The sequence below is a fragment of the Schistocerca gregaria genome, chromosome 4, assembly GCF_023897955.1.
Source record: "Schistocerca gregaria isolate iqSchGreg1 chromosome 4, iqSchGreg1.2, whole genome shotgun sequence".
NCBI lineage: Eukaryota > Metazoa > Arthropoda > Insecta > Orthoptera > Acrididae > Schistocerca > Schistocerca gregaria.
This window is the reverse complement of record NC_064923.1, coordinates 771,190,832-771,206,713: the sequence shown is the minus strand read 5'-3', so window position 1 is coordinate 771,206,713 and position 15,882 is coordinate 771,190,832. Positions and strand designations below refer to the sequence as shown.

The following is a 15,882-nucleotide window of genomic DNA, read 5'->3' as shown; positions in this document are numbered from 1 at the left end:
TTGACACAGCACTTCACTGTGCAAACTCTCTTGGATCATGATTCACCATGCCAATTTGTGTTTCCCATCAAAGACTTCCATTGTGTGTGATGAATTTGGGCTGTGTTGGAAATGATTGAAATTGCACATCCTTGTGCTGCACAAGCTTCCATTGTAACTCACATTCTTTAACTTGCTGCAATGTGCATCATTTTCTGCCTTAAATCATCTGTGTAAACATGTAATTTTCCTGCTCTGCATTTCACCTCCAAGTCAAACTTATTGAGAAATACTGTAGCATCCACCTCATGATCCTGTTTGTTGGGTCTTTGAGATTAAGAGTCCACTTTAAATCCAAATCATTAGTTATTTTTCAGAAATTCCTGCCACACAGGTGCCACTACAAGTAAGTTACTCCTTTCCTGTTGTGGAGTAGTTCTTTTCACATTTGTTCAGCAGATGGCAGGCATGTGCCACAGAGTGTTCTACTCCACCTACTTCCTGCAAAAGTATGCAAGTGATTGCCAATTTTCTAACACCACAGGACCGGATGAACTGTTTTCATGATCTAGATATGCAAGAATAGGGATATACATCACTAAGTCCTTTATCTGCACAAAATCTTCTTCTCGTTTCAAACTCCAACGAAATTTTGCACCATTTTTCAGCAGTTTTTACGAGAACCTTGCAATTTTTGCATAGTTGAACAAAAATGTTTGAAAACAATCCTCTTATGCTGCCACATGCAGTAAAATCTGCTACTGATGTTGCATACTGTTCAACAGTGGTTGTATTTACTGGTAGTGTTACCTAGTAGTGACAGCACCTCTTCACCTGTTTAACAAACACACGGACCCATGCAGTATACCACAATATTCTGACTAATATAACAATGAAAATAATCAGTTTTCGACAATATAATGTAATTGGATGGATTAAAAAATCTATTCACCAAGCAGTGGCAGGAGAACATACATACAAAAAAAGGTTTTGATATGCAAGCTTTCGAAGCCAGTGGCTTCTTCTTCTAGCAGAAGGGTTAAAGGGGAAGGAAGATGGATGAAGGAAAAGGACTGAAGAGGGTAGAATTCAGACAAGTCACCCAGAACCCCGGCTCAGGGGAGAAGGAAAGATCTTCCTTCTTATCCCGTCCAGTAAGTCTCCCCTGATCCGGGGTTCTGGGCAACTTTTCCGAACTCTACCATTTTTCTAAACCTTTCCTGTCCTTTTCCTTCACCTTCGACCCTTCTGCTGGAAGAAGGAGCCACTGGCTCTGAAAGCTTGCATACGTTAAACTTTTTTTTATGGGTGTGTTCTCCTGCCACCACTTGTAGAGTAGTTTTTTTTCTCTCTCCAATTGCAATATTTTGACTGGTAGTCCATGCAGAAACATGTCCAGTGTGCACTGCTCTGAATCTTGGATCCCTCTCTAATCTGTTGCTCCATTTCCTGCTGACACACGTTTGCTCTCTTCTGGCTGCCCTCAGGCATCAAACTCTGGTTATTTGCATACAGCTGTGCAACCTCTTTGAACAGATGATGCATCGCCTTTTGTGCAGTAACTTTCTCACCCATCAACATCTTGTCACTAATGGCTATTAAAGACACAGAGGAAATACAGACAGATGACTTATGCTGACAACACTCACACTTCAATAAATGGTGCCAGTGCTGCTGACTTCAATCAGGTAGCATCCCTGTGCCCACTGGAATCATCATTCTGAACAATAGTTTCACTCTGTCACCAGCTGTTATGGGTCATACACGCTATGATGTGCATGGATGGCCAGCATATCCAAGATCCGGTGAGTGATTTTGCATTTGCACATCAGTGGTTCATGGGCAGTGGCTGTGAGTGTGATTCTGCATGTGGCAGCTACAGCAGCATCTGCAGCCTTTAGCCACAGTTGTGTTCAGTTGGCCGGCAGCACAAGTTCGATGGATCGAGTCCAGAAAATAACGAAGACAATGACAGTAACACATTTACTCAGTATCACATACAATGTAAGACTAGACTACCAGTAGCCTAACTATATTCAACAGGACATCTACAGGACCAGTTCTTCAAACCAAATATTAAAAACATGAGGCAGAGGGTAATTTTTGTTATAACTTGTACTAGAGTTCCTTGCTACTCCTTTCACAGATGAACATCGGATAGCACAGCTTTGTACATGCTGTTGTTGGTCTAACTTTTTCTTCATAGGTTATGTGTCTGCTAGATCAGGGAGGGAAGAAAATTTACAGGTTTCACCTTGAAACCAATTCTTGAAATTTTCCACTTAAGTTTTGGAGAAGCAACCAGGTGCTGGAGGTAAGGAAGAGGAAAAAGGGGAGGGGGGGGCAGACAGCAGTGTAGGTTAGGTGTGGGGACTGGTAAAGGGCTGATGAAGGCCTTGTTGGCCGAAAGAGGGCTGATGAAGGCCTTGTTGGCTGAAAGCTCACTTTCCGACAGTCTTTCTGTTGTACCTATCTGCAACTCAGGATCTCTGCTATATAGTGAGTAGCAACTATCCTTTTCATAATATTATGACTGACCATAGTTGTGGCATGATAATTGTATAGTCAAATGCTGCTACATTTTTATGTTTTGCGAAATGCATGGCTTTATATTCCTCTACATTAAAGCTTCTTGACACTTTTTGCACTCTTAACGTTTTGTCTCAATACATCTGAAACTGTTACAGTTACTGCACATCATCCATAGATAGTCTGAGACTGCAACTATTATTATGTACTAGTCAGTTACAGGAACGTCAGGTGGAGTGGGTGAAACGGACAAGAGGGAGGGCAGGAGGGGGGAGGGGGGGAGGATGAAGAATGAAGGGAAGGAAAGGTGGTGGCTGGGAGATAAGGACCAAGTGGAGGAGCAAATAAGAGTGGGGTCAGGGGGAGATGATGGAGGAGATGGAACAGATGAGAGACTACGAAAACAACAATGTGTTTAGATGAGAAGTCACCAAACATTTTTCACTGTGGGCCAGTTAACTGACAAAGGGACTAGCATGAGCCAAATCTTCATTCTGTACAACACTTGCAAGCCTGAACAAAAGCTCTAGAAGATAGATGAAAAACTAAATTCAGCATTCTGTGTTATAGGTGAGTGACATTTTTTATTTACTAAGAAAGTTATCAAAGAAGGTAATGTTAGCAAAATGGGTTACACCAGACCTATTGTGTACATATCTCAATCTCACAAACTAAGCAGATAAAGAATACTAGTGAGATTTGTGAAACTGACATTTGGCTTTCAAGAGATCATCAATATCTGGTTTGGTATTACTTCATCCAATCAAGAGAACTTTCAAATATTTATCAATCAACTTCGTTTAATGTGCTGACGTAACATGCCTCATTTACAAAAATGTTTGCTCACAGGTGTAAGGTATTCCCAACACAAACACCACACCAGTGGCAAATATCTTCAGTTTCAAAAATTCAGCATCAGTTAAGAAACAGTAAAATTAACAGATTTTCCTTCTCTGTGCCTCTCTTTCAACAGTTCATTTGCATGCAAATCAATGAGTTCCAAATGCAGTTCAATCGGCACATCATTGAGGTTCCAATCAAATGCATTCTGGAATTAAACAATTTCACTCTCCAAAAAATGATTCTTCAAGTCACGAACTATTTTGTTCAGAATATCCACGTTGAAATCTTCATAAATAGTAGCACAAAATTCTTTAAACTAGTGAAAGTGAGAAAAATTTTCTTCTTCCAATTGCACTTCAAACAATGGCAATTTTTTGTAATATTCTTTCACGATTGTCAAGAGATCACAGATGATGTTATCCTTGCACTGAAGTTTCAAGTTCATGTGGTATGTTATGTCAATCAAAAATGACAACTTTGACAACCGAGTACAATCTGACAACTGTGGATCATTTATGTTTCTCAGTTAGAAACACATCTATTTTGTATCAGAGCTTTCAAAATCGAAATGGGATGTTACCACAGCTAAGGCACCTCCCTGCCGTGGTATAAGACAAGTCTCAGAATTCAGAATCAATTTATTCAAGACAAGCCTAGGACTGACAGTGATTAAATTCATGTCTCCTAATGAAGTTCACAGCAGAAAATGCACAAGAAATATCTAAGCCTGTCCTATAGAGGGCTTTCTGACATATTATACAGTATATGAACTGAGATCCCAAAATTTTCAAATAGTAAATTTAAGGCACATAGAGATAGGAGGTTTCCACAAGTGTGAAGGTCTCCTACTATTCAAAACATAATATTTAAATTTAAATTATATCACAATCTCTCATGTTCCACGTGTTTACCAAAAAAATTCAAGTACAGTCAGCACGTCAGATGAGAAATGGCTTCACAGGCCAGGTGCACCATGTGGGTCGTAGTTTGGCGACCTCAGGTTTAGATCAGTCGAGCAAAGTGGGAGGTGTATGAACAGTAGTAGAGGTGGTGTTAATTACAGGGGCTACCAAAGATAGAGGTTCTAGGTCTGTGACACACCCTTAGATCCTGCAATCCCACTGGCCTCTATCTCTGCTAACAGTTATTCACACCCTGCTCCGTACCTCCTTCCTTGCCCCTTTTGTAAACCGTAGTTATCTTCCAACACCATAAAGGGTGCTGATAACAGGGACTGCATACTACTGGCACCTGACACTAGATAAAAGGTTCACAACTGGACATTCATCTGCTGACCACAGATATAAGCACATGTACAACTTCACTAAACCAGTTCAGTTGCCATTACTTTCTGGACACTTACAACACCAGCAGTTGTTACAGTCATTGTACTGTGTCAAAGTATGTGACAAGTTTTACAGTGTGTGTTGTTAACAGAGACGGAACTTATATACCGATAGGAGAACCAAACTCGAATTACTATTAGACCAGTTGTTCATCATACAATGAAATAGGTTTAGACCAGCATCCAGAACTTTAGTTAGTGCCATATCTTATCATCACCATCATCATCATACAAAAGCTGAGTATTTGTATGTATATAAAGGATTGAGCAAAAACCACAAACACAATGCATTACCATCCTAATACAGTGTAGGACCCACCGGCATTCAACACCTTCCAGTTGTTTCAGAATGGATAAATACAGGCCCTATATGGTTTTCATGGGATGCTCATACCATTCTTCCTGTAAAATGTTGCAATTTCAGGTAACAATAATGGAGGGGATAGTGATCATGCACCTTCTCTCCAAAGTAGACTAAAGGCTAAATAATATTGAGATCTGGTGATTGTGGTGGCTGGGGAGATGCAACAACTCATTCTGATGCTCACAAAACCAGTCTTGGAAGAGATGACCTGAGCTGTGTGAACAGGGGGCCTCTATTCTTGGGATAGAATATCACCTTTGGGAAACAAAGGTCATACTATGGAGCCCATAGAATACCATGATATGTCTACCCAAATCACCACCGAATCCCACCATGTTTCACTTTCAGTATGTATAAGCTCGAAATGGGGCGTTAATATTGAGATCACCAGGAACTTAGAGACAGTATGAAACAATACTCATTCAACAAAATGACATTTTTCTATTGCTCCAGAGTCCAGGTTTTATGGCTTCAGTGCCAGATTTTCCTGAATCCTTTTCAATGACCATCCAACATGATCACACAACACCCACTTTCACTGTATGTGGTACAAACACTTTGGCTACCTTGGCTACAGAAGCACCCACCATAAGAGAACCAACAATTTGCCCACATTCAAATTCACTTAGCTCTGACATAACACACTCACAATTACATAGCACACTGTTCTGACCATGACTGACACTCGCAAAGTTGAGGACACTGCACAAGTGCCATTTGTGGTCAAATACAACAGCTCAACTTGTAGGCTTGGCTAGCATATGCATTTATGTTCAATCACATTTTTCTCAAGGTGTTCCCACATCTATGACAAAACCCTATATCTACTTTTAATAAATGATAGATGATTGTTGTTCATTGTATTGCCAGCTCTGCACTTGTCATAGTCTAATATCGACCTGTGACAAGACATGCAAGCATGCCACCTCTATGCAGGAACTACATTCTGCGGCAGTGAGTTCATCTACATCTACATCTACATCTACATCTACATCAAATAGAACAGTTTAGCAAGTTGCCATTATGAAACATGACACTCGTGTTGGATGCAAGACATGCTTCTTTTATGTTGAGTGCCAAACTTATTTAGTGAATACAACATACAACTAAGTAGATATATATTACGAATTTTACTTAATCAGATATTACACATCATGTTTTTTATCAATGCTTGCATACTTCATCTTCTTTTTCAATTTTTCTCTTGTACGAGAACTAATGTATTCATCACTGCAATCCTTTGTGAGCAGTTCAGGTTACAGTGTGACAATTTCTCGAAGGCATTTTATTGTTCTTCGTTGTTGGAGACACTTGCTCATAAATATACATGCAACTGAATATTGGTATTATACCTGGAGCCATCTTGTATAAATGAGGAAATCAATTCTAAGGAAAAGGCCTGTAGAAATCTAGAATGTTGTCTTATCGAGATGCAGACGCATCTGAATATCATCAATATTCCCTTAATATAGAAAAGAAAAAGATGCACTAGTGCTGTCATATCCTTAAATCAAAACTGGAATTCTTTCTTTAAAGTACATAGAATGGGTGGTTAGCATTCACAGTCTGTGTTAATACAAGTCCTTCAATGTAAGCAGTTTTGTAAAATGAAGTGTATTTCCTCTGTACAACTGATTCTCCCAAAGTGACAGTTTCATTCTGAATGCTTATATATGGTTGATGAAATAAGTTACCAGCAGGACCTGCCCCTGAAGTGGAGTGTTCAAGTAGTTCAAGTGGGTGGTTGCATTGGCAAGGAATGCAGGGTCACTTTTCCATGAAGGCTGTTTCAGTTTAGGAGTACATGCTACTCTCTTCCATAAACATGTCTATCTCACCTAAGAAACAAAATTAATTTAGTAATAATACTTCTTTGCTGGCTGTTGGTATCTTCATGAGATTTCTCAAAGTTTAGGTTCACTTTTAATGCCACAGATGAAAGTGGCTATCTGGGCTGTCACAAATTACTTGCAAAGCTTTATAGGTTGACTCTGAATGTCATTTGGCATGTCTTGCATCCAACACGAGTGTCATGTTTCATAATGGCAACTTGCTAAACTGTTCTATTTGAAGATTCATTCCACTGTGGTTTGAAATTTGAAGACCTTGTCAGTATTACACAATGACACCTCGCCATTTTTACTAACGGGTGACACCACTGTCAAAACTTAGCCATCCATTTTAAAGTTGCTGCTTCCCCTGTGTTTTCATAAAATTGTGAATGTGTATTTCTCTAACACCCCACCATTTTGGTACAGGCTTCTGGCTATTTCAGGTGATACTGATGAAAACTGTCTGAGCTCTGGTATTTAAGGCTCCTCTGGCACATGCGTGGTGGATTCACTTAGCATTTCGCGTGTGCTACTTGGGCACATCCGATTCTGCTGCGCTATGCACCCTCCGTGTTTAAAACTCGATGCATCAATATCAATTCGATTGTCTTCCTGCAGTTCCATCACAGACCTATGCCGGCTATGGAGGACACGAAGTTTTTCGACGATTGGGTTCCATGCCAAATTCAATTGATGACCGCCATCAGACATCCGTATTTACATGGATTCATTAATAATAGAACTCCAAAAGTTAGACGCATGGGCCACAATTTTTGTCTCGTTGTAATTCATGGCATGACCTGTGGAAATACAGTGTTCGACAATGGTCGACTTACAAGGCTGAAGAAAGTGAGTATGCCGCTGATGTTTTACAATGCGATACTGCACAGTACACACATTTTGCCATATATAAGATTTGCCGCATTCACATGGAATCCTGTAAACACCTGCCTTGCGCAGCTCTAGGTCGTCTTTGACAGATCCCAACAGTGACGAAATTTTTGCAGGAGAGCAAAACATTGCTTTCACATTGTATTTTCTTAGTATTCTGCCTATTTGTGTTGAAATATTACCAATATATGGTAAATAGACAGTCGTTTTAATGGCTTCTTCCTCTTCTTTGTTCCATCATTTACAGTTCTGCAGCGCTCTCTCCACTCGCTGGGATGAGTACCCATTCTTCAGAAATACAGTCTGCAGGTGCTCCAGTTCCGTTTGCAAACTATCGATGTCAGAGATAACATGGGGTCAGTGAATCAATGTCTTCAAAACACCCATCGTTTATGCCGAATTGTGGCAACTAGCGGCTTGCAAGTAAGGTCTTTGTGAGTGGGCTTTCTATATACCAAATGACCAAGTGTGCCATCGCTTTTACGTTGCACCAATACGTCTAAAAACGGCAGGCAACCCTTCTTCTTTAACTCCATAGTAAATTTTATATTTTCATGTATGGAGTTCAGATGTTGTAGAAATTCTCGCAGATGATCCAAACCATGACGCCAAACTATAAAAGTATCATCAACATATCGCCAAATTACTGTTGGTTTAAAAGTGGCTGAGGTGAGTGCTCGCTCCTTAAAATCTTCCATGAAAAGATTGCCCACCAGGGGAGATAAAGGATCCCCCCAGGGTGACACCGACTGATTGCTCATAAAACTCGTTGTTAAATAAAAAAAATATGTAGATGACAGGGTGTGCTCAAACAGCGCTGTAATGTCAGCTCTAAACCTGTTGCCAATGAGATGTAGTGAGTCCACAAGAGGTACATTTGTAAAAAGTGAAACTATGTCAAAACTGACCAACAAGTCACAACTTCGCAGCTGCAATAACTTAAGTCTGCTGATAAAATCACTAGAATTCTTTACGTGATGTGGACACTTTCCTACCATTGGTCTGAGCAAAGACACTAAATACTTTGCTAAGTCGTAAGTGGCTGCTCCAATATTACTCACAATTGGCACATTATCCTTGTGGATCTTTGGCAATCCATATAGCCTAGGTGGAACTGAACTATTTGGTTTTAGTTTCTTAATTACCTCCTTTGGTAAGGAACCGTTAGTCAGAAGTTCTGCTGTTTTCCTCACCACTTGGGTAGTAGGATATGTTGAGTCTCTTAATAAAACTTTAATCTTACTAATATAGTCCTCCCATAGCATTAAAACAGTAGCATTACCTTTGCCCAGTTTAAGTACCACTGTATCCGGGTCAGCTCGCAAGTTCCAGATGGCTGCCCTCTCCATAGGCGAGATGTTGCTCTTCGTTGGTGTCGCGCTTGTCATACATGACAGAACTCCCAGTCCACTTCCTCAGCTTCATCTGTAGCAACATGATGCACAGCTTCTTCAATGGAACTGACCAAGTCCAGTAGTGGTGGTGAAACAGGTGTAGGAGCAAAATTGAGACCTCTTGCTAACACAGGCATAGTCGCGTCATCTATAGGTTTCTCCGTCAAGTTAATAATGGTTTGTCAAGTATGAACTCCCCCAGCATCTGCGTCTAAAGTCGGTCAAACTTCACTATTTGCCTAGTCGTAGCTTTGTCATGGCTCCAGTTTGCTTTGGCCTACATCACACCATGTCACCGTGTGAATGTGGCAAATCTTATAAAGGGCAAACAATGCGTACTGTGCAGGATCACATTGTAGAACATCAGCGGTTTACTCACCTCCTTCAGCTTTGTAAGTCTGCCATCACCGAACACTGTATTTCCACTGGTCATACCATGAATTACAATGAGACAAAAATTGTGGCCCATACGTCTAACTTTTGGAGTTCTATTATTAATGAATCCATGGAAATACGGCTGTCTGACAATGAGTCTCTTATTAATCGTGATGGCGGTGACCAATTAAATTCGGCATGGAACCCAATCGTCGAAAAACTTTGTGTCCTCCATAGCTGGCATAGGTCTGTGATGGAACTGCAGGAAGACAATCGAATTGATATCAATGCATCGAGTTTTTAACACGGAGGGTGCATAGCGCAACAGAATTGGATGTGCCCAAGTAGCACACGCGAAATGCTAAGTGAATCCACCACGCATGTGCCAGAGGAACCTTAAATACCAGAGCTCAGACAGTTTTCATCAGTATCACCTGAAATAGCCAGAAGCCTGTACCAAAATATTGTGGCAGGAAGTTGCAAACATCCAGCAGTTCGCCTGAAATTTTGTGGAACATACTGTTCTTAGTAAAAATGTCAATTTTAAAACCTCGATTTATTTTAATTGTGAATGTTAAGCACTCTTGCACTAGCCATTTGATAACAATGTTCCAAACAGCTACTAAGACACTACTTTGTATCCCACAGGCTACCAAAAAATGTGTCACTGGAAGAAGGTGCTATGCTGGAACCACTGTCTGTCGCTATCCACGCATGTCGCCGAGCAGGTATCACCTTGGGTTCCTCTGTACTTATCATAGGAGCAGGGCCGATTGGTCTTGTGACCATGCTCACAGCCAAGGCCATGGGTGCCACCAACATACTGATCACAGGTAACGCCCATTGCCACAGTAAATACACTGTGTGTGTGTGTGTGTGTGTGTGTGTGTGTGTGTGTGTGTGTGAGATGAAGTTTATTACACTACCTAACAAACAAGCCAAGCACCCAGAAGGGGAGGAGGAAATGAAACACAACTTTACAGGTTAAGAAGGTATGTGATGTTATTTCAATGATTACAATACAGAATCAAGTTTACAAAAAACTTCGCAGTATGAGCCCACTTATCAGTATGACATTGCATCCCATCTGACCTGGATGCCTGCATTGATTTGGTTGGGAAGGGCATGATGAACACACTGTATTCTCACCTGAGGTAAACTGGCTCAAACTGTTTTAACTGATCTGGATACTGGCACTGGGAAGGAGCCCTGATGTCCGAACTGGTCTCACAGGTTCTACAGGGAACAGACTGGCAATCCTGCTGGCCGTGCAAGGACTTCAGCATCATGCAGATAGTTCATAGAGGCACCTGACGTGTGGACAGGCACTGTCCTGTTGATAAATGGCAACACGATATTGTCACACGAGACACAACATGAGGATACAAGATGTCCATAACATAACATACCATTGCAACACCGAATTCACTCAGCCACTATCAGCCGTGACCTGAAGTTGTACCCAATGTCTCCTCTCACCTATCACCAGGAGTAAAACCATTGCCCCTCCACATCATTGGAAGAGTGGGATCTCACCCCAGGTCATCACCACACCCATCGACGGTGGTCATCACTGTAAGGCCAGTCGTCAGCAGTCCGTACTTCCCGGTCATGGCACCACTCCACACACAGACATCTGTCAAAATTTTATTGTGTCGTGCTAACAGCAGCCTATGCATGGGATAGTAATTCCCTAGTCTGGTGCTGCTAGTCTCTCACAAATAGTGCAGGATGACAGAGAATGTTTCAGGGTCTCCATTACTTGTTTCTGGATGTCAGGCACAGATGTAAAGTTGTTACAATATGCTTTTTTTGGTGCAAAATATGTCGCTTTCCCTTTTGATGGTCAGATATGTTCTACTGGAACCTTGACAGCAAGTGTGCCTGCCCTCACAGTCCAGTGCAGTCCAACATTGGGCCCCTGTCACATTCAAATGTCCCACAAATCTGGATACTGCACGATTAGCCCAGCAGGTCAAATGGAGACTCACAGTGAGACCCCTTTCAAACTCTGTCTGGTACTAATAACCTTCTCACACAGGTACACAGCATGTTCATGTCCTTCCCAGAGGTCACACAATACCTGATACTCTGTTCACGCCACTTATATACTCTATCAGGTTTGGTAATACAGAACATGTACAACACTGACACACTTTGGTGAGCATTCTACATGTCACAGAGAATTGCAACTACAATCATTTCAATTCCCAACAGTAATGTGTAACATGTATGAACTTACATTGACATCCAACCTTTTCTTCTCAGTGCTGCTGCCTCCCCCCCCTCCCTTTTTTTTTTCGCCTGGCTGTATATTTACAATCTCGTTTGTTTCTCTGCATCAGTTTATGTGTAATTTTGCTGTGGTTAACATTCCCACAAGCGGTGTCCCAAGTGAAGACGATACACTCTTGAGCATAACATTAAATGTGGTGTAAAAATGCTGGCAACAATAGACAATGTCCTACTAAAACATCCTACTGGTGATTTGGATAGTGCAATTAATGATATCCATACTCAAACAGCTCTAAGAAAAGGGATCATTAACTAGAATACTGGGTTTTCTCATTCCTATGAACATTTCACCTGCCACTAACATCGCATCAGCCATGCTGTGCACCAAAATGCACGTATCATGTTATCTGCCACAGCAACTGGATCTGTGCTTTAGAATGTTGCAACTTTCATTCACAGCTTATCAAGTGTGCAGTAATGAAATGCAATTTATACTTGCTGTCAGTGCTTTGGATGCTCAACATTAATCTTAGTTTCAAGACATTATTCATCACACACCACAGTAATGTAAATCTCTAGGCCAACATATTGAACAGTTGATCGGTGATAAATTACGTTCTGAATTTTAGCAACATATACGTTGACTCAAAGCAGCAGGGAGAGCAACGACCTGCATCACTTTTGCCAAACTGCACATTACAATGTTGACAAACACTGACATTGTACTGGTACCACACACGTTTCAGAACACAGGCCAAGAAGAGCACTGCCCTTGTGCTCATCCAAATAGGAACGGCACAACTGGTCACAGAAAAAGTGCTCACCAGTTAATACTCAACACATCACTGATTGCAATGATACAGAAAATTTCAACCCAACTGCCATTGCTTTCCGACAATCAATGGCCAGTCACACTTCCTACAACTATCTATCTTCAAACCAAACATTGACAATGTGAGTACCAGTGAATTACCTGTACCGCAGGATCTTATGAGTGCCTACCTCAGATTGTGTTATTTACACATTATGGTCACACAAGTATCATGTACTTACCACATGGACTCAGATAGAGAACAGGCAAAAGTATTTGATGTAGTTTTCAAATTACCTTTGAACTGAACTTCTGTATCAGTGAAAGTTACCAAATGAATTTTGGGTGCCGATTATTACTCTAACATGGTCTAGAAATACGTCTACACTCAGTGCACTTGTAAATGGGTACTGAAGTGGTTAAAGGACAAGATGGTATGGTTTCTAAAACCGGGAGGTCATCCATCACTAACCCACTGAGCATCACATAAATACAGGGTTACGTACGTTACATATAAAAGATTACACTTACTCATGCACAAATAGCATGGGGAAAGTAGGAGTTGCTACATGCATTAAGACAGAACACACATTTAGAAGCATTGAGACAAGTAGATTTTGTAGTGATCAGTACACACAAGTGTGTGCTTGTGAATCAATGCTGAAAAAAGTCCTTTTAACTGTAGCTGTATGTAAATCTCCACTGGGGAATTTTGAACTATCTATGAGGACTCTGGATTCCTTACTGTGCTATATGCCAGACAGCAGCAAGCAGTTAATAGTCTGTGGTGACTTTAATTTGTAGATTTTCTAAGGGAGTCTGGTAGGAAAAATTATCTGGAAAAATTATTTGGATCCCACAATTTGATCTCCGTAACTAACATTTCAACAGTAGGACTCTAATTGATAATGTTTTCTTTGACAAAGGTCAAAGCAAGAAAATAACTGTTTATCCAGTAACAACTGCTCTCTCTAAGCATGATGAACACTTAGGATGAATAAAATAGTGCCTTACAGTATGGATATTCTTCAGTGGAAATCAGAGTCATTAATATAGTATAAGCATTTTGTGCCATTTCAGGGAATGGGGTAAATAACAGAAATATTGATCTTTAACTCTGTATTGTAATCTACATATATTAAAAAGTCTTGTTTCATATGTGCATTTCTTGTGCACTTGACATGTTCCACATCATAATGGCTACCGTACCATGCGATTGATCAATGGAATACACACACAACCAACCAACCAACTAATGACTCCACGAGAAATGTTTTTAAGAGTAGTTTGCAGGAGATGACATGGGATGTAGTTTCCTATGAACCAAATGCTAACATATAATTTTCCCTATTGAATGATAAATTCATACCGTTAATTGAAAATAGCTTTCCCCACAAGCTAATCAGAAAAGACGCTAAATAGTCTTGTGGATCACTAGAGAGATTAAATTATCTTGGGAAAAGAAAGGGGAAATGCATCTTTCAGCAAGAACAAGCAGGGATCCTGGCAGTAGTAGTATGCTCCAAAAACTACTCAAAATTATTAAGAAAAGTTATTAAAAAAATCAAGGAATATGCACATATTGTCAGAAATCAGCACTTCTGACAACAGAGTTAAGGCTATATTGAATGTAGTGAAGCGAGAGACATGACAATCAGCAACAGAACAACACAACAGCACTATTGAACTGAATGGAAGAGCTATAAATGATGAGTCACAGGTTGCAAATGCATTTTATAATCTTAAGTATAGTAGTCAGCATAGTGGAAAACAGTTCAAGAGCAAAATCACAACAGTATGTTGAAAATGTAACTTTCACAAAATTCAATCATATGAATGTATCACCAACTTCTCCTTCTTAAATTAAGAAAATTATAAACTCTCTCAAAAATGAAAGGTTATCTGGTTTTCGTGGTGTTTCCAATAGAGTACAAAAAATTTGTTCCCATGTTATAAGCCCAATCTTATCTGAAATATGTTATGCATCATTAACTCAAGGTTTTCCAGAAAGACTGAAATATGCCATTAATAACCCCTTCTTTAAGAAAGGTGATATGAGAGATCTCAATAATTACTGACATGCTTCATTGCTGACATAATTTTCCAAAATTTTTGAGGTGATGTATTCTAGAATAGTATCACATCTTAGCAACAATAGCATTCTTAGCAAATCACAGTTTGGGTTTCAGAAGGGGTGCTCTACTGAGAGTGCCATTTACACATACGCTCACCAAATTTTACACACATTAAATAATAAAATAGCACCAGTTGTTATTTTCTGTGACCTATCTAAGGCATTTGACTGTGTGAATCACAGTAATCTCCTACATAAGTTGATGTTTTATGGCTTTGATGGTATAGCCAACCAATGGAAGTCATATCTAACCAAAAAAATGCAGAAGCTGTACGAAATAATTCAACCAATACCATTTGGGGACATTATTCTGGAGAGAAATCATATATGGGTTTCCCCAAGGTTGAATCTTTGGTCCAACACTGTTCAAGGACATAATTCTGACTGGGGAGAAATCAAGTATGGGGTTCCCCAAGGTTCAATCTTAAGTCCACTACTGTTCCTCATACATGTAAAATATCGTCCATTCAGTACACCATAAGCAGACTAGTTTCTTTTACAGATGCCACTGGTATTGTAATCAATCCAAGCATACATGCATAAAGAGAGGAAATGGTAAACAAAATAAACTGAATATGTCGTGTCTTTTTTAAATTGAGGGTGAGACCATTAGCAGAAAAGTATGATTGACTGTAAGTATTTTAAAAAGACACAACATATTCAGTTCTGCACGTCTAGAGGTAAAACACCAAAGATAGGTGTATCATACAAGGCAAGGAAATAATATATAGTATGGAAACTTCAAAATTCTTAGGGGTGCATACTGATGAGAATTTAAATTGGAAAAACACATTTTGGAACTCCTAAAACAACTTAGTCCAGCCACATTTGCGCTTAGAATCATTACAAATCTTGGGGAGAGACAAATCAGTAACTTGACATATTTTGCATATTTTCATTCAAAAATGTCGTATAGAATAATGTTCTGGGGTAACTCAGCATTATGAAAGTAAATCTTCATTGCACAAAAACATACTGTAAGAATAATAAGTGGTGGACACCCATTCTCATCTTGTGGACGTCTGTTTAATGAGTTAGGCATTCTGGCTACTGCTTCACAGTATATTTATTCCCTCATGTAGTTTGTTGTAAATAATCCACTACAGTTCAAAAAGAACAAAGAGGTACATAATTACAATACTAGAAGGAA

The 15,882-nt window shown here is 39.9% G+C and overlaps 1 protein-coding gene across 2 annotated transcripts in view; it reads left to right on the top strand.

The window, feature by feature from the left end:
* LOC126365946 (sorbitol dehydrogenase-like) overlaps window positions 1-15,882 on the top strand; it is a 110,279-nt gene that overhangs the window by 70,514 nt on the left and 23,883 nt on the right. For both annotated transcript variants that reach the window (XM_050008730.1, XM_050008731.1), the window contains one exon: window positions 10,201-10,385. In XM_050008730.1, coding sequence (XP_049864687.1) covers window positions 10,201-10,385 — 185 coding nt within the window. The remainder of the gene's footprint in view (window positions 1-10,200; window positions 10,386-15,882) is intronic.